Source organism: Lissotriton vulgaris, chromosome 5 (assembly GCF_964263255.1).
Source record: "Lissotriton vulgaris chromosome 5, aLisVul1.2, whole genome shotgun sequence".
Lineage (NCBI taxonomy): Eukaryota > Metazoa > Chordata > Amphibia > Caudata > Salamandridae > Lissotriton > Lissotriton vulgaris.
In genome coordinates this window covers 35,111,954-35,131,825 of record NC_141693.1, presented here as the reverse complement: position 1 = coordinate 35,131,825, position 19,872 = coordinate 35,111,954, and the positions used below count along the sequence as shown (strand labels likewise).

Here is a 19,872-nt window from a genome sequence, read left to right as displayed (position 1 = left end):
CATTTCTCTTTACTGTGCTAGTCGATCCTGAATGGTCTTTTTCAGTTGAAATATCAGCAGGACTGACAGATAGCAGACCTGGTGAAGGTCGGTCCACGGGTACTTCGAGTGGCACTGGGGTCAGAACCAAAACAGAGTCTGTTGCATCAGCAGAGTATAATCGATTGAGTCGCGTGAGGTATTGCCAAAGATGGCAATTGAAACATGTCAATCCGAAAGAGTGGATTACGCACCTAAAGGATCCCGTAAAACGGTCTCGAACCATAGCGCAATAATACATGTCCGAACCAGACGGCGGAAAGAAAATCTAACAATGGAGTCAATACCCATGCGCATTATCACCAAGAGGAGGAATCACCTTACCTCATGAAGAAAGACTTCTTCTAATAAAAACATGCACACATCCAGAGCAAACACTAGATGGCAGGAGTATGCAAAGCATGTGTATCTACAGCCACACATGCCTCGAACATGTTCTTTACAGCACTATGTTTGAAAATGTACTGCCAACCAAAGGGACTGCTCTGAATACAGACTGCACTGAAGCAATACAGGGTGCCCTCAGCGGGGCATACCTTGTTGGAAGTTGGCGATGTGGGTTTCTTCTTCTTCCTGATCTTCACTCCAGGGATCGGGGCAGAGTTCAATGCATCCAAAAAGCCCAAACTCTCCATCGCTGAAAGAGAGCAGATTGCTGGTCAGAGACAGTTCAGTTGGAGGAGAGCTAGCAATGGGAGGCCAGTGGATGACCAACTTACGTTGTGCAGGAATGATCTTCACTTTGATCTCTTTGGCCGCATTGGGAGTGGTGTTCAGAGGTTTATACTTCTTCTCAGCAGGTGGGGGCTCAGATGGACTGGAAACAGAGCTGCAAACAGAGAAGATGAGGCTGGCCGTTTACAAAGGGCTTAAGGAGAAAGATGTGAAATGTGACCACGGCAATCAGAGAGGGCGTGAATAGCTGAAGTGGACAGAACCTTCCTTAAAATACTACTTATGACCTCCCAGTTTGGGGATGTGTGTGAGGGGACGGGGGGAGGGACTGAACGCCACCCACCAACTTAATCAAATAACCTCTGCCCAGCCATCACATAATAGGAGCAAGGATGAACATGCAATACAGTAGCAACCGCACTCAATGGGTTCAAGTTGTTAAACTTATGTGAGCAAAAACATTACTTTGCGCAATAAGACACATACCTGCTCAATGCACAGCCTGCAATTTACAACAGTACGTAGTACTTTGCTAAAGCCTTGCTTTACCCCAGTAGTACATGGGATAGGTCAAAATATACTCATAAGTGACACAGGACAGCCCTGCTGTTCTCCCCCTTTGAACCCTCCCAGGACAGAATCTTGCTTCCCCTCCCTCCTGCTGCCTCACAGCACAGCCGTGGCTTTACTAGCGCTGGTGAACTGTACCCACCTCTGCCTCTTCAGTGGCGCAATCTTGATGTTGTATTTCTCTGAAATAACAACAGCATTGATGTTCTTTTTCACAGGCCCTTGGACGGGTGCTGGAGGCTCCAGCTCAAGACCTAGGATGATATAAGAGACACGTCACATTTGCTCTCACCAACAGAGCTACCAATAAAGCACTAAGGATTCCTTCAGAGACTAGAGGCCTCAGCACGAACAGTTGCCCTACCACTTAAGCTCTGCAGAACCAGAGCAGGTGGGCGATCCTTCTTCTACATCGCAGCCAAGACCTCAAAGAACTACCCCCCCCCACACACACACGTCGCCCCCCCCCCCCTCAGCATCAGACAAACCCCCACACTACAAGCATTTAAGAAGAGCCTCAAGATCTGGCTTTTTGGATAAGAATTGGAACTGCCTTAATTCCCCCTACCCCCACCCCCAGCTCCTTGAGACCCTCACGGATGAGTAGTGCGCTTTACAAATCCCTGGTTGAGAGATGCACAGAGGCTGCCTTCAGAGCCCGCCTTCAGAGCCTGCCCACCAAGACAGGCCCTCAGAGCCCACCCTCCGCCCAGCAGCTGTTGCAACTTCACTCACCTGTGGACCTGAACTTGGCATGGCTGGGTGCCGTTGTCCTCTGGGTCTTCGGCTTCTCCTTCCTTTTGTCCTGCATGTCCTCCTCCATCTCAACTTTAACCTCCGGCTTTGCAGCCTGCGGCTTCTCATGGACAGGTGAGCGGTTTTTGCCATCTTCCCGTTTCTTCTTCTTGTCTTTTTCTGGAGAAGGAAGAGGCAGCAGTATTAGGACAAACTAACATCTTAACTCTGGCAAAGTAGGTTCTCCATCCAAGGTGCCCCCACCCTCCCTCCAAGAGTCAGGCCAGACTCAATCCTTACCTGCAGGCTGAGCGTTGCTCTGAGACCGAATAATGCCCATCCATTCATCAACCAAAATGGCTGCCAGTCTGCGCACCTCTGAAAATAAAACTTCAGTTAGAAGTGCTGCATGATTAAACTCCAGCCCTGCCATTAAGATAAGACAATCCACCCCCCCCCCCACCCCACCCCTCTCCCCTACCGTTGGGCAGGAATGCCAATTTCTACAAACACCACGTGTCATGGCTGGTCTTCATGACTAACTGAAAATCTCAACTGGTTCCAGGCCACCTACCTTTTTCAGCCCCATAAACCTACCAAGGGATGCCATTGATGGCATACAGGTCCCACTTAGAAGAGCCCATAGTGCTGGCAATCAGCAGGGCCTGACGCAAAGGTCAAGCTTGTGCAGATTGCTCTCCTGGATGCCGCCGGCAAATTATTTGCAAAAAGCATATTATGCCACTTACAACAATGGGTCCATGATCAAGATATCCTTCCACCGGAGCAAGCCGGTTTTAGAAAGAACCATGGCACCTTAGATAATATAGCGGTTGTTCAGACAATTGTGGAGAAATATGCTTTTTCCAGAGGGATGCCAGTTTATACAGCTTTTATTGATTTCTCCACGGCGTTTGACAAGGTGGACCGCCAGACCCTGTGGAGAAAACTTGTCTCCCTCGGCATTCCAAATCATCTCCTGGGTCTGATCATGGAATTGCATACTGACACCTGGTGGTTCTAATGGGAGGCTCGCGGGGGTTAACATGCAAAATTAGAACGCATAATGGGCTTAAGCAGGGCTGTCTATTAGCACCACTTTTATTTTCACTGTACATTGTTGATCTCCCTGGCGCTTTGAACTTGGCGAAAGGGGATGCCCCCAAAATTGGTCGAATGTCAGTTGGCTCTTTATTGTACGCAGACGATGTTGCAATTTTCGATTTAACACCTATTTGCTTGCAACGCCGTCTGGGCGTTTTAAATAGATATGCAGAGGTTCATTCTTTAAAAACTAACATTGCTAAAAGCAAGATCTTGGTTTTTCTTAAGATGGGGCTCAGAATCAAGAGATGTTTTAGATGGATGCTTGGTTCTGAAAAAATGGAATTGGTGGACTCGTACGTATATTTAGGGAAAGTTTTTTCAAAAACAGGTCGAGATTTGGAACATACTAAACACTGTGTTAGTAAAGCTGTCTCCCAGGCAAGTGCATTAAAACAGACTCTATAAAACTTGCAGGAGTCACCGCTTTAGCCATGTCTTATCTGTTTTTACGGTCAAAATCCCACCCTGGTTAATATATGCTGCTGAGGTGGTGGACATGAGTCATTGGCATATGTTTGACAAGGCGGAAGGACGAATTATGCGCCAAATCTGTAATTTAAATTCTTTGGCTGCCCCACATGTTCTGCGCCTTGAATTTGGATTAGTCTCGTCCTTTATTTTAGCCCTGGCAGCAGTTCTTAGGTGGGGTAACTCTCTTCTTGGGAGAAGAGGGTACTCTTAGGGCTGCTCTGAGAATAGAAATCTTTTGCAATCTAAAAGCACAATCCACGTTTTTTAGGTCCTTTTTATGTGCAATTGACCGTTTTGGTCTTAGTTTAACTCCCGCTTCTCCAATGCCTAAGTCTGGTTTGAAACAGTTCTTAAAGAAGTTTAGCTCCCCTATCAGTTTGGCGAGAGACGCTGCTTTAAGTAAATCCAGGCCCAGTAACATGGCGGTCAGTGGGAGCGCTCTGGGGAATAAACCACAGCCTTATTTAACTTGGAATAACCCTCACTAGATTAGAAGGATGACACTCAATCTGCTGCCTTTAAGAGACGTCACTGGCATCTGGGATAAAACACCTAGAGAGAAGAGAATCTGTGAACTGTGCCTGTTGCAAATCCAAGATCTCAATCATGTTTTATTTGTATGTTCAAAGCTGCTAAGTGCCCGGCGAGTGTTTTTAAAACCAGTATTTATTAAAATTAACATTCACTCTGCTCAGGATGCACGTTCTCTGGTTTTGTCACCTCCGAATGAAATGGTTTGTTTTAAGATATACCAATTTTTTAGAAAATTTTTGCCTATTTACTAGCATTTTGTCTAACAGTAGTACCCTGGTTTTGTTCTAATATCTACTGGTTGGCTATTTAATAGTTTCATGTATTCAGTGTATCATCTGCACATTACTTAGTATGTATAAAGTAAATTTTATTGGCCGGTCATGCGATTGTTTTATGCATCGAAACTTATTTGCACATTTTGCACTATGTTTGATATCACGTTATAGTAATGTATAAGGAAGGAATTTTGTACTGTATGCAATGTCTGTCTTTTTAAATTGTTAGTGTGTTTTTGTGGACCTCCGTCGAAGTTCCAAAACAAAATAAATAAATAATTGAATTGTGAAACATAGACCACCTGCTTTAGGAGAACCCAGCACACAATGCTCAGGCAGCCTGCCCTCCAGGTGGCCCATAGAACATTGTAGAGCACATAAATTGGCGTCCCCTGCTCTAGGGAAACCCAACGCACAGGGATTCAGCTCACCTTCATCCTCGCTGGTCTTGCTCAATTGCTTTACAAGCTTTGCGGTGTTGTTCTGAAAGCAGAAATAAAAAAATGAAACTCAATTACCAACGTTAGTTACATAAATCAGATTCTGCACAAGAGAGCTCCACCTTCGATCGAGGTGCAGAGATGACCTCACCTGCTGCACACCGTGGGAGACACAAGGTTAGGCTTTGGATAAGACTGCCCCTTTTACCAACAGCCAGATTGCTTCCTTTCTGCAACTCTAACTTTGCAGCCTAGAAACTAACGTACCCCACAAAGCCTGGCCAAACTCATGTGCCGAACACAGTGCACGACCACGAACCCCAACAGCAGCAGCTACTACACCACTAGCTATAAAGGAACAACAGGTGTCTTCAATATCGCACGGACACGTCCTATCGAGTCCGCACTCTGACCGTTCTCAATCCTGAACCATCAGAAAGCTGGAAATAGAGTAACTTTGAGTGGAGGGATGGGAGGACAACAGCCACAGGGGTTACAAGGAGTAAAGCAACAGTGCAGGAGGGTGGGCAGGGGGGATGAGAGGGGGGGGGGGTGTTTCATGCTCTAGGCTCAGATTTGTGCCATGCACAAAGATGTGCCCTGGAGTTCTGCCCTGCCACAACACATGGACTGCAGCACTGTCCCATTCTCAAGTCAATCCAAGCTTTAGGAATCCTGCCAAGTATAGATTATCTTATTAGCGCTGGAAGAGCCATGAGTAGAGGTCGACAGGAGCTTACCTGCTTCAGATGGTCCACAGTCAGCGGCAGGCTCTGCAGCGTGATGAGAATCTCCTGCAACAGCGGGGAGTTGCCGGTGGACTTGGAGTAGGTCAGCCATGTGTTGAGAAGCTTGTAACCTCCAACTTTAATGAACCTGGGGGAAAATGTAGATGCTTCAGTGAGGAACTGCTTCTGACCGTCCTTGGGGCATTTTGTGACGAAACCTTAAGAAACAGCAAGATTTATTTTAAAGGTTTTATATAGCGCTGGCTGGACCCGGGGGTATCGGAGCGCTTTAAGATAACACAGTTGATCAGACTGACATGCCTTTGGAGGCCCATTTGGTGTCTAAGGCACTTAAACAGGCATCCAAATCTGCAAGGATGATGCTGCACCAACTTGGGACTCACGATTTGAGAATTACGCACAATCAACAGATAATCAAAAGTATGCATCCCCGAAAGAACCTGTGACACAAAGACTATGACGAAGACTTACTTGGCGAGGACATCAGGAGAGCGGGTCTGCTGGACGATATTCAAGTAGATACAGCGGCTTACCATCTTTCGAGACTCCTTCATGAGGCTGTGAAAATAAAGGGAAGTCAGTGGGCAAGAGACGAGCATTCAACTGGCACAAGCAGTCTTGGAGAGGCGGCTTAGTAGACGAATTAGCAATTTCTTTGTGGCTAAGGCTTGATAATACCAGATAGTGTGTGACTGAACAAGTAGACATTCTAGTATGCTCAAAGACCATGATCAGCCCAATCTCGCCTATTAAGAACCATCATTAAAATGCAAGGCAGATAGCCTACTGTGCTGATCCTGCACCACCAACTTGGATTAGCATACAGCATGTATATGTACAATGACAAGGGGCATCGAAAGACACTAAACTCTGGATCTTTTCAACAGTCCTTTAAAAAAGAAAATAGAGCTTACCCAAAAATCTTGGTGATGCCATCTGCAGCCTTCACTTCGCCATCCTTCCCAAGGAAGCAGTCCAGGGCCTTCAAGAGCTCCCTGGGGTCGATCGGACCAGAGCCCATTGTTGACTCTGCAAGAGGGAGACAAATTGAGCACACATGGTTAGACTATTAGTTGTCAGAATGAAACTGTTATCCATGTCAAGTCAAGGCCAACACGGCACCACAAACACACACTCGTCACAACGCACGCGCCTTGTTTCACTGCGTCTGAAGAGTTAGCATTGAATTATCCTAGGAGCCTCGGGGACGCTGCTCAGTAAAATTACCAGGTGCAGTTTGATGCTGAAAAAGTACCAATATCAACATAAGCCTGTGGCACCACGTAATTCTTATTCCCTCTCTTGGTAAAAGTAACCCAGATGTGAGCGAGGAAGGTGGAACACACTGTGAGGAATAAAGAAAACGGGTAGGTGTTTGTAGGCAGGCACTGTAGGGTGTGACAGGACAGACTGAACTCCATTTTGCCGTATTACAAAGTTGAATGTCCAGTCGGTGTAACCCAAAGAACGTCTTGCCTGCACATGGAAATGGTACAGGTTCTACCCAAAGTTCCTGCGCACATCATTCACTTTCATCAGACGGTCGAAGCGCTTGTACCTCTAAAGCAAGAGCATGGACAAAGGTGAACAAGCCTGGGAAACGATCTACAAGGAGAGCAAACAGTACCCATCGAGGGTTAGTAAGATCTACTTGGAAAACGAATTCAGTCAGACAGGGCCAGGAAGGAAAACTAGAAGCAAAATCTTCCAGATCTTTTTGAATGGGAATGCAAGGGTGTGTATTCTGAAGCAGGAATAAGAAAGTGCTACAGGTGTGGGAACTGCACTCCTGGCCAGAAAGGATTGAAAGCAACTTCAAGCACCCTCACCAGGAACATCACTTTCAGCAAAGCCTAGGGGCGGCCCACGCCAAGATTCCCAGGAAATCGCTTCTCAACGAAGCCAATGACCGGCCCACACCAAGATTCCCAGGTAATTGCTTCTCAACAAAGCCTATGAGCGCCCACACCAAGATTCCCAGGTAATCGCTTCTCAACAAAGCCTATGAGCGCCCACACCAAGATTCCCAGGTAATCGCTTCTCAACAAAGCCAATGACCGGCCCACACCAAGATTCCCAGGAAATCGCTTCTCAACGAAGCCAATGACCGGCCCACACCAAGATTCCCAGGTAATTGCTTCTCAACAAAGCCTATGAGCGCCCACACCAAGATTCCCAGGTAATCGCTTCTCAACAAAGCCTATGAGCGCCCACACCAAGATTCCCAGGTAATCGCTTCTCAACAAAGCCAATGACCGGCCCACACCAAGATTCCCAGGTAATTGCTTCTCAACAAAGCCTATGAGCGCCCACACCAAGATTCCCAGGTAATCGCTTCTCAACAAAGCCTATGAGCGCCCACACCAAGATTCCCAGGTAATCGCTTCTCAACAAAGCCAATGACCGGCCCACACCAAGATTCCCAGGTAATTGCTTCTCAACAAAGCCTATGAGCAGCCCACACCAAGATTCCCAGGTAATCGCTTCTCAACAAAGCCAATGACCGGCCCACACCAAGATTCCCAGGTAATTGCTTCTCAACAAAGCCTATGAGCGCCCACACCAAGATTCCCAGGTAATCGCTTCTCAACAAAGCCTATGAGCAGCCCACACCAAGATTCCCAGGTAATTGCTTCTCAACAAAGCCTATGAGCAGCCCACACCAAGATTCCCAGGTAATCGCTTCTCAACAAAGCCTATGAGCAGCCCACACCAAGATTCCCAGGTAATTGCTTCTCAGCAAAGCCTATGAGCGCCCACGTCATGATTCCCAGGTAATTGCTTCTCAACAAAGCCTATGAGCAGCCCACACCAAGATTCCCAGGTAATCGCTTCTCAACAAAGCCTATGAGCAGCCCACACCAAGATTCCCAGGTAATTGCTTCTCAGCAAAGCCTATGAGCAGCCCACACCAAGATTCCCAGGTAATTGCTTCTCAGCAAAGCCTATGAGCGCCCACGCCATGATTCCCAGGTAATTGCTTCTCAACAAAGCCTATGAGCGCCCACGCCATGATTCCCAGGTAATCGCTTCTCAACAAAGCCTATGAGCGGGCCTCGCCAAATTCCCACATAAATACATCTTTATAGCTAGTAGACAACATTGTCAACCATGTGATAACTCTGGATGGGAGACGTGTAACTGCTTGATGAAGAGCTGAAGCGCCCTTGATTTTTACACACCATGCCGGGGTGGCTTGCGCTCTTACTCATAGTCGACGCCTTGCAAATCAAGCGTTGAGCCAATACAGTGCATGGTGAACCCAGCTAAGGGAAAGGTGAAATACAACTGAACGTTGCAGGGAAACCCAATCCAGGTTCTCCCAAACACACATGGTTGGGTTTAGAAAGGCTAAGTTACAAGTAAATGACCTGAAGAGCCAGTGGTTGAAATCTTATCCAGAGTAAGGTTGGAGGCAAATGCTAAGTATCGAAAATAATTATTCCACGCAATAGGAGTTCACTCCTGCCATAAGTCCTTTATTTTGTAGCTGTTGTGTCCTAGGTCCGTCAGTCATCATGGAAATGCAGCAACAGCCAGCCACAATGGTTGGCACCTGCAAGCAGGATGGTCTGCTAAGCCAACCAGGTCTCATCCCAAGAGCCTCTACGTCACATCCTTTACTTCGGACTCTGGGGTCCCTAAAACAGGCCCCTGGGGTGCACACCGAAGGGGCCGACTGCAGCGTTCATCAAGCTTGGGCCTTGGAGCCTAGTGTCTTTTCTAGCTTTGTTTGTATTAACGTCCTCTCAACACAATAATATCTAACTGTAAGGGATGGGGAGGGTCCTCTATGTGGAAAGGTCTGAAAGGAAACACCTTAAAGATGGGCACGTTTGCCCCACCACATATGAGCAGGGCGGCCACAGTCACTCTGGGGGTGAAGACACGTCCTCTGGCAGCTTCCACGACTCACCTAGCACCAAGGTCGAGGGAGGGGCCGCAGCCTGAGCAGGTCTTCATGGGGCAACGATCAGTGCTGCCCCCGACGCACAGTGAAACAAACTAGCGGACTGATGACTAATCAACACCTTCATTCAGCACCCCCCCACGCCCCCAAAACAAAAAAATCAAATTGGTGCAGCACTGCTGTGCATGTCCAGGAGGGAGGGGCCGATCGAATTGAAAATCTGGAAACAGCTCAGAAACCCGAGCAACAAAGAGCCAGAAAATAAAGTCCCTGGGACACAAGAAGTCAAAGCTGGGCATCAACAGAGCATCCAGGCTTTCAGTGGGTCCACAAGAACCGCAGGGCAGCGCCCTCCTGGCACTGGATTAGGTGACTGTGGCACCTACACTGGTCAGAAAAGTGGGCCAGAGGCCAACTGCAAGGACGAGCAGAAACAAGAGACCAGTTTTGTATGTCCAATCATGGAGGGGAAAAACAACCTCAGAAGACAAACCTACAAGATGGAGGCTGGCCAAGTCCTGGAAGGCAATGCATGAGTCAATCATAGTCCACACTACGCCTGGGACAAATCTCTCAAATACAACAGAAATATCAGTAACCCAGTCCCAACAATCTGTAAGCAAGACTGCCCACTTATCAACCAACACTTAACACTAACAGGTCACACGCAACGCGGCTAAAGCCAACCAACCACCACTGAACACAAACAGAAAATCATGTTTGACTACCCACCTACCAACCACCACTAATCACTGAACAAACCATGCAGACAGCACTTGCGTTAAGCCAACAATGGCCAAGTAGAACTGCCCGCCTACTAACCACCACTAATCCCTGAACACAATCAGTAAACGCCACTCGCCTAAAGCCAACGATTGCCCAGTGGGTCTGCCCACTTACCAACCACCTCTAATCCATAAACACACAACGGGCAAGCGCCACTCGCCTAAACGCAACAATGCACAAGTGGGACTGCCCACCCACCAATAAACTGAATACAAAACATGAATCTCCAGTGATTTAAAGCCAACAATGCCCAAGCAACACTGACCACCTAACAGCCAAAATTAATCACCAAGCACAAACACACCAAACTCCAATCACCTAAAGCAAACGATTCCCAATGGGACTGTCTACCTACCTACCAAGCACCACTCATAACGGAACACAAACACCCCAAACTCTAGCCGCCTAAACCCAACAATTTCCTTTACTATAAAAGCATGTTTGAGTGTAATGGCTTGCAACAGCAGACATGCCACCAACCAAACCAAGGCAGCTATCCACAAGATAGTTTATTGTGCTACCTCTGCGCCATGGCTCAACAATCCCAAGCCGTATGACCTGGGAAGTGTACACTCTTGGTACCAGCTGCTCAAACCAAGAGAAGTCCACTCCAATGACTGGAGACTGCAAGCATTCAACGCCTCATCCAACACACTGGAAACCCATTCAGAGAAAGAGAGCAAAAGTGAAATAAGATAAGTGAGCCACTGACCTACCCCCCCCCCCAGGTCTTAGTACCATACCAGACGTTAGTCAACGCCAAGCAAGGCTCGACCGCTGGTACCCAAATGAGAATAAGCATGATTATCTTACGCCTATAGTCTGCCTGCTGGATTGTACACTCCTAACAGTGAAAGGGCCACAACAGAGTAAGACCAGAAAAGATACCACTGAGAACAACCAGTAGCAGTACAAAAAAAATGGCTTTCCAAGGCAGAGATTTAACACGAATTTCGTGGCACAGGAGAGAGGATGTGGTCATCAATGCTTGAGGAAATATGCTTTTCTATAGCTAAAATATGGGCTCGATCAGAACTTAAGGTATGAAATCTTCTATACCAGCCAACAAAGGACACCACTGTACCCATCACTTGCTTTATAGATTAGGAAGATGCAAAAGGTAATATGGGAGGAAGCAAAGTACGACAAAAATCAATGCTGCCTGAATAGCTATAGGGCTGAAGGCACTCAAACTAGATCGCTTTTAGGGGACAATCGTGGGTTTGAAAATATTTGCCATATATTCCTGGAAGAGCAAGACCAGAGAATGGGGAGCATGGTCAAGCAAAATAATATGTTGGTCGCAAACAGCTACCGAGTGGCAAGTGGTGGCAGCACCGAGCAGGCAGGCCTTGTACAGCATGGACAGGCCCACCACCACAGCAAACAACTCGCTCTTTACTGCTCTCAAAACACTAAAACGAAAATTTCACTTTGTCTTGACAGGAAAAAAATACGCGCAAAACCAACCCAAGTTCCAAGAACTTCTAGCATCGCATGCATTCAAGTATATTTACATGTGGGGAGAAAATAAAAACTGGGCTGAAGCACAGTACCACACCCAACATTCGGCAGCAGATTTACGACTAAATGTGGAGGTGTTAGGCAACAAGAGTGAATTTACTGAGGTCTCAATGAGAAACTGTTCCTACCACAATGGCAGCAGCTGACAAAACAGAATTTACTGAGATGTCATGCTACCTCCAACAGACACCATAAGAGGTTATAAATAGAACTACTGGCATCTTTGTTCTGTAGGAATCACTACAGGAATCAGATAATGGGTACTGTTAGACTACCAGAACTTTCTTCTACCATTGGGCGGTCAAACCTGAAGTATGGACAACATATCTGCTGCTCTAGTTCTCAAACAAAGCATAAGAGAAGAGCATATAAAACAAGCAGGACATTTTGGATACGGGCACAGGCGTCAGTTCGACATCTGCCGAGCGGCCTAGCTGGTCTCCAAATACAGCTTTTTGTTGGCCCGATATGCAGAATGATTGAGGGCGAGCTGGCATGCAGAAGTGAAATCCTGGAATGGGAGCTTTAGTACAATGTGTCACAGTGGCACATTTGTCAGATGGACTGGAGTGGGGTTCAGAGATGAAGTTGTAGATCTGATTAGGAGTTTCCTTAAGAGGTGTCATTTGCTCGGAGATCAGCTTTTTAATAGTGTCAAAGTAAAAGATGCAACAAACAGCAAGAAAACTAAAATCCACAAACACTACCCAGAAGGCCTGAGCCTTAAAAGACTGTTGGAATGGAGCAATATTATTTACACAGACTTTAGAATAGATTTTATAATATATCATACAACAGATTTATTGAAGAATGTACACAACCACTCGGATTAACATTTTGCAAGGTGTGTCAATGTGCACTCCACGCATGAAGTAAAAGGCTGTAACTTGCTTTTATCGTGGTGAAGGAAAAAGTTTTGCTTAAGTGTTGCCACATAAATTTTTTTTTTAATGTAATCACACAAAAAACAATTGGCTAAGGCTCATTTGTAAAGGGGACAATACCCGAACACAAAAAGGCCATTCATTTAGCAAAGGAGACTAAGATATCTGGTCACAATTTAACAGCCCTTTTAAGAATGTCCATATTTCTCCGAGGACTGTCCAAATGATGCATGAATTGGTTTTAAGTAAAACGGAAATTGTATAGAGTTCAAAGTACAGTTACTTGAAGGCCTATGGTTAGAAAAATTGTTAAGACCTCAAAAAGAACCAGGAGGACCTTCTTATCAGGTCTTTCTGGGGCGCGTACAGGGAGTAGAGGTTCTCCAGTCGCAGATTGTTTGAAGATGGACAAGTGCCAACTGTCAGCACACATCCTTTTTTAAAGACTAAAGAGCATAATAATGATGGGGTTATGAAAAGCATAGAAATCAGACCAACAACCCTGCTCAGAGTGTGCAGGAAAACGCCCTAGAATGTGGGTCTTTGCTTACCACTGACCCAGCCGACAGCAATGGATATATACCTCGCCTACCCCTTCGAAATAGCATGAGATAGGACAGTGCCCCGACCTTACATAAAAAGCTGATTTTTCTTTGAATAAATTAAACATTAAAAAAGCAAGTTCAGTTTCAAATGAAATGTCTAAGACATTTTGCATTGCTCTATAACACCACTAAAATATTTTATGTGAAAACTGCAACTTATTTTTAAATGTTAGGCATGTTGTTACACTTAAAAATGAACTCACTACTGTATATAGCAGATAGCCCTGAACTTACTACTGTGTACCTGAACTCACTACTGTGAAACTGAGAACTAATACTCTTACAAAAATACTCCTTCCAAGAATCATTGTCTCCTCTGATGAAATGGAACAAACGTTGATCAATAAGCGCCCTAGAAATAAAAGTGCCACTAAGTTTTCGTGAAGGCCCATCCTGCTCTTTGCCACATCTTCATTAAGTGTTGCAGAATGTTTGATGTCATGGCAGGTGGGTCTTGAGATCTACTGGGACATCATTCACTGGACTGCCACATATACAAGGGCCTCCGTTACAAATGGTCAGATCGAAAGAAGGAACCAGAGCGAGCGACTACAAGAGACCATTTATTGACTGACCAGGCAACCCCCAACCAACAATGGACAAACACAAGTAAACACTACATGGAGAGTGAATGTACTGGGAGCTTGAAGAGTTTTAGAATGTGAATCAGGGAGTAGGCCTGAGCAATACAAGGGTTCCGCCAGGCAGTAAGAGTGCGACAAAACTGAAGGGAGCCCTAGCTCCAAACAGAGATGGCACTGCGGACATACGGATACAGGTATGCTTACGTTTTACATGGCCAGCGAGTACAGTGTGCACTCAAGCCATCCAGAGGTCTGTCCGCGCCTGAGGCGACCTCAGTACTATAAAGGATTAAAGCAGCAATTTAAAAGTCACGCCACATGCAAATGCTCCTCCCCACCCATCCCAGTTACGAGATGCATTTGTTGGTGCAAGAAATATAAGACAGTGTATATTTCAAATGACACAAGACAAAGAGGCAAATTTAATTATCTGAACAAGAAGACCCAAAGGGCTTAACACGCCCAAAAATATTCCAACAAGCTAAGAAATTATTCCAAACAATTCCAAGAACTCACCATTTCTTAATAACATCCTGCCATCCCAGCAACTTGTAAATAATTTACCCAAGCCGACTCTTCTAGGCCTTCCTGGTACAGTACTTGTAACCGATTACCCAAAGGCTTTGAAAGACAATGCCCAAGCCGACTCTTCTAGGCCTTCCTGGTACAGTACTTGTAACAGATTACCCATCAAAGGCTTTGAAAGACAGTACCCAAGCAGACTCTTCTAGGCCTTCCTGGTACAGTACTTGTAACAGATTACCCATCAAAGGCGTTGGAAGACAGTGCCCAAGTCGACTCTTCTAGGCCTTCCTGGTTAAGTACTACTTGTAACAGATTACCCATCAAAGGCGTTGGAAGACAGTGCCCAAGCAGACTCTTCTAGGCCTTCCTGGTACAGTACTTGTAACCCATTACCCATCAAAGGCTTTGGAAGACAGTGCCCAAGCAGACTCTTCTAGGCCTTCCTGGTACAGTACTTGTAACAGATTACCCATCAAAGGCTTTGGAAGACACTACCCAAGCAGACTCTTCTAGGCCTTCCTGGTACAGTACTTGTAACCCATTACCCATCAAAGGCTTTGGAAGACACTACCCAAGCAGACTCTTCTAGGCCTTCCTGGTACAGTACTTGTAACCGATTACCCATCAAAGGCTTTGGAAGACACTACCCAAGCAGACTTCTAGGCTTTACTGGTTAAGTGCTGCATGTAACCGATTACCTATCAAAGTCTTGAAGACCGTGCCCAAGCCGACTTATCTAGGCATTTGCGGTAAAGTACATGCAACATATTACTACCAAGGGCTTTGGAAGACAGTGCCCAAGCAGACTTCCTGGCCTTCCCGGTTCAGTACACGTAACTGATTACTACTTAAGACTTTGACAATCAAATTAAAAACAGACAACCAAACAGTTCAATCCTGAGCCTCAATTATAAACACACAAAGAAGTAAGCAAGCCCATCCGGCTGTGGGATTTTAAACTCCTCTTTTTCGGGGTCTTGTTCCAGGAAACTTTAAACCTGCTACAGGACGCCTACTGCCTAAAAAATCTTTAGTCTCCACAAATTCAAATTACTAATTTCCCTGCAGCCTTTCAAGTCAAAACTCTTAGAAGAGCTGGTTAAACTCAAAGGATCCAACAACCAGGCACCCTTTGCAAGCAAGGTTGAGAGCAGGGGAGCACAGAATGACAGGTGACCTCCAGATGGGACAATAGTGGAGGTGGGAGTACAATGTTCCTTAATCTCTACTACCTTTGACCATTTTATTCTATTTCAGACACATGTACATGTACATGTGGTGGCATTATAAAATGGCTGTCCTCCTTCCTGTCAGGGAGTGCAAATGCTGTCAAACTATGGTACTTTGACGATACACCTAAATCTTTATTATCGGTCCCACAAAAATCAATTATCTCCCCTTTGATATCCAATCTTCGGTCTCTGGCTCAACTGTTAGAAAACGCAGCTGCTTCTGTTGACTCCTAACACAAGTGTGTTTGATCCACCTGTTTGATGAAAGTCACTGAAATTAAAACTTTGTGCATCTGTAGAATGCAATGAATGATGTAGGGAACAGAAGAGGAGTCCTATACCGCAGAGTGGTATTGTGCTCCATATATTGTGTTGCTACAACAGAGGATAAATAACGTAATGGCAGTTGATATATATTCAAAGATGTCGCAAAAGGTATTAGAGGCAATTGTTCTATAGTGTATAAACTACGCGGCTTCTTGTGTAACCTAGGAACCATTCTAGATTTGTAACTGACCCTCGAATCACAAATGGCCTCAAGAGCCAAATCTTGCTTTTTGCATTTCAGGATTCTGATAAGAAGATTTCTGGCAACTTAATCTATCATGGTTTCCCCTTAATAAATAAAAAAAACACACTGCACTAGTAAACTGACCAAAAGGATATGGTTGGGCTCCAGTTCCGTCTCAAAGTGTTTTATCACATTTCCAACTACATCAAACAGCTACAATGGCTCCCAGGCTGATTATTTTTTATAATTAAATCGGCACGTCTGTGGCACAAACTATTTTATGGAAACAGCCCTAAATTCTTCTTTCTGTAGTTCACAAAACACACCTTTATGCACTCAAGATTGGTTAGCAACCATGAGTGTGCTTAAAGGGAAAAAAAAAATCCAAGCTCTCAAATCTTTACTACACTAAGTTTCAAATCAGGCAATTTTACATTTAGGAACCTCGTTAAGACCTAGCCGTTGTCTTAGAAGCTCATCTCCAATAGAATGCACATTTAGGAATCTTATTTTGATCGCCTTGAGACGGAGAGTGACAACAGGCTACATGAATAAATTAATATGGCCTCAATAAATCGGTTAATTAAAATCAGTACAAAAAAAACGAACAAAAACACACAGGCTATGTCAACAGGTCTCACTTAATGGTTTTGACAATGCCTTTTGGGGATGCAAAACTTTTTAGAAAAGCTTTACAGCATCAGCCAAAAATTGGAGGGAAAAAAGTGGGGGCTAGTTATACCATGCCACTGGCAGGTGCATTATTTTGTGGGCTGCCTCACCATGCATGGCGGATCTCGGAGACTCGGTCCCCAGCCAGTAGCGGTGAAGAATTCTTGACTCCAGGAGCAATCTAGTGGGCAGCTGTTAGCGAGGCACCCTCCCTCCAGTGCACTGCAGGAAGCAGCAATTAGCGATGCACCCTCCCTCCAGTGCTCTGCAGGAGGCAGCTGTAAGCGAGGCACCCTCCCTCCAGTGCACTGGAGGCAGATGTTCGCGAGGCACCCTCCCTCCAGTGCTCTGCAGGAGGCAGATGTTCGCGAGGCACCCTCACTCCAGTGCACTGCAGGAGGCAATGTTCGCGAGGCACCCTCCCTCCAGTGCACTGCAGGAGGCAATGTTCGCGAGGCACCCTCCCTCCAGTGCACTGCAGGAGGCAATGTTCGCGAGGCACCCTCCCTCCAGTGCACTGCAGGAAGCAGCTATTAGCGATGCACCCTCCCTACAGTGCACTGCAGGAAGCAGCTATTAGCGAGGCACCCTCCCTCCAGTGCACTGCAGGAAGCAGCAATTAGCGATGCACCCTCTCTCCTGTGCTCTGCAGGAGGCAGCTGTTCGCGAGGCACCCTCCCTCCAGTGCACTGCAGGAGGCAGCTGTTAGCGAGGCACCCTCCCTCCAGTGCACTGCAGGAGGCAGCTATTAGCGATGCACCCTCTCTCCTGTGCTCTGCAGGAGGCAGCTGTAAGCGAGGCACCCTCCCTCCAGTGCACTGGAGGCAGATGTTCGCGAGGCACCCTCCCTCCAGTGCACTGCAGGAGGCAGCTGTTAGCGAGGCACCCTCCCTCCAGTGCACTGCAGGAGGCAGCTATTAGCGAGGCACCCTCCCTCCAGTGCACTGCAGGAGGTAGATGTTCTGTTCGCGAGGCACCCTCCCTCCAGTGCACTGCAGGAGGCAGCTGTTCGCGAGGCACCCTCCCTCCAGTGCACTGCAGGAGGCAGCTGTTCGCGAGGCACCCTCCCTCCAGTGCACTGCAGGAGGCAGCTGTTCGCGAGGCACCCTCCCTCCAGTGCACTGCAGGAGGCAGCTGTTCGCGAGGCACCCTCCCTCCAGTGCACTGCAGGTGTTCTGCCTTGAACAAGCTATAACAAGAACGAGGGCGGCTGTACAATTGGATTTATGAAATTATGCACTTTTTTTTATTTCCAATTCAAAACGGATTGGTAAACTAAAAAAAAAAAAAAAAAAATTGGAGCTGCAGTTACAATTTTTTTTTTTTTTAAATCCAACACGAGAAGGATTGGTAGATAAAGAAATTGGGAGCACAATGTAACTTTTTTAAAGGATGACTGTTTGGCAGCAACCTGCAGCCTAGCATCCTAAAAAAATAACAATGTATAAAGACAAGAGTGGAAGTCAATGGAGTAACAAATAATGCTGGGTGGTGAAGGGGAAATAGCACGAATGAGAGCAACAAAGGGAGAAGCACACATGGGAGCGAACTGAAAAACATGCACCGAGTGCTTAACCAAAAAGAAACGGGGAGGTCCCCTCAACACCAGAAGAGGAAGGATGAAAAGTTAGCGAGACTATCCTCAAGGAAGGGAAAACACAAGAGGGGGCAAACAAACGGAGAGGACAGAGCCATCAGGCAAATTTGCCAAATTCATGGAACACACAGATTAAAACTTTTGCAACCACTAGACGGCTGGCACGGCATGATAACTTCTGAAACTGCCAATCGGGCACATGCACAACTCAGGAAAGTGTCAGGCACGTTTTTTGGCAAGTGGGACACGAACAGCAGGGCCATATACAATCTGCTCCAAGAAAGGCTCTGCTAAACAGCCCTAGATTGGTTGCATGGCAAACACTCTGGCAGAGGGAAGCACAAACAGAAGCGAGGTCTCCCGAAACACAAACTGATGTTAGAAGACTCCGAACTGTGCTGACCACGTGTGGTCTCGTCCCTGGCTGCTCAAAGGGAACTCAACACATTATTAGCAGCCCATACCAGACCTTAAAAAGAACACTTCAGCCAGCACCCTCCATGTCTAGTTGTAACAGCTATATTCACCAACTTAGAGGCTGCGGAAAATAAAAGGCTAAAAGGACTTCTGGTATGGTATTGTAACCTGTGACCACCTGGTATACATCAGCAGACAAACCCAGGAGATTGGTGAGAGGAGCCAGAGAGGATAGCTCCCAAAGATTGCGTAAGAAGGGAGATGAAATACAGAACCTGACAAATCCAGACGCCTACAGTAGAACAGATCAACAGTATGTGTGAGAGTACAGCAGTCAAAGGCAGATGCTCTCAAGATCAGAAGAGATGTATGATGGCAAAGAGACCCACAAATCATCAAGACAATATTTGAGGTGACTGGACAGAAGACGGGAGGGATAGGATTCCCCGAGAGGAAGGTCATGGCTCAAACGGATCAGGGCCTATCAAGGACTTCATGACAGCCCCACCTATACAAGTCTGTCTCTCTTGGGACATCAACGTCTCAAGTTAGGCGTTGATTTTCTCATTATCCTTGAATTGCTCAAGTTATTTACAGATAAAAGGAGGACCAATCAGGACAGAAGCTGTGAATTCATGAGCAGACACCCTGATCAGGACACAAGTGGAGATTGCCATGGGTAGAAACTGAACCCACTAAAGCTTAGTAAGGAGTTCAAATCAAGGCCGGCAGAGCCTGGACGTCAACCAAGCAGGACAACTCCAATCAGATAAAACACAGGAAATTCAAAAGGCAAAGCAAGTATCTGATAAAGACATAAGCCTAAGGATGTAAGACCAATTGGTAGGCTACGGGAAAAAATAGGCTCATCAGGACTCGATGGGAGGCAAGCTATGTAGAGACAAGAATCTAGACCCCCAAAGGCCATCCCCTAGGCACAGGCAAGCTGTTTAGGGATTCAGTAAAGACTAGGGCATGGAGGCAGAACAGTAACAATTTCCCAAGATGTAGGAAGTAAGAACTATTGACC

At 46.3% G+C, this 19,872-nt stretch overlaps 1 protein-coding gene across 3 annotated transcripts in view; it reads right to left on the bottom strand.

Annotated features, from left to right (window-relative positions):
• The window catches only part of PPP1R10 (protein phosphatase 1 regulatory subunit 10), a 230,592-nt gene that overhangs the window by 15,327 nt on the left and 195,393 nt on the right, over nucleotides 1–19,872 (bottom strand). For all 3 annotated transcript variants that reach the window (XM_086920716.1, XM_086920715.1, XM_086920717.1), the window contains 9 exons: nucleotides 6,510–6,624; nucleotides 6,067–6,153; nucleotides 5,587–5,722; nucleotides 4,838–4,889; nucleotides 2,320–2,397; nucleotides 2,020–2,199; nucleotides 1,427–1,538; nucleotides 759–868; nucleotides 576–676 (listed from right to left, as the gene is read on the bottom strand). In XM_086920716.1, coding sequence (XP_086776842.1) covers nucleotides 576–676; nucleotides 759–868; nucleotides 1,427–1,538; nucleotides 2,020–2,199; nucleotides 2,320–2,397; nucleotides 4,838–4,889; nucleotides 5,587–5,722; nucleotides 6,067–6,153; nucleotides 6,510–6,616 — 963 coding nt within the window. In that variant the 5' untranslated portion in view covers nucleotides 6,617–6,624. The remainder of the gene's footprint in view (nucleotides 1–575; nucleotides 677–758; nucleotides 869–1,426; nucleotides 1,539–2,019; nucleotides 2,200–2,319; nucleotides 2,398–4,837; nucleotides 4,890–5,586; nucleotides 5,723–6,066; nucleotides 6,154–6,509; nucleotides 6,625–19,872) is intronic.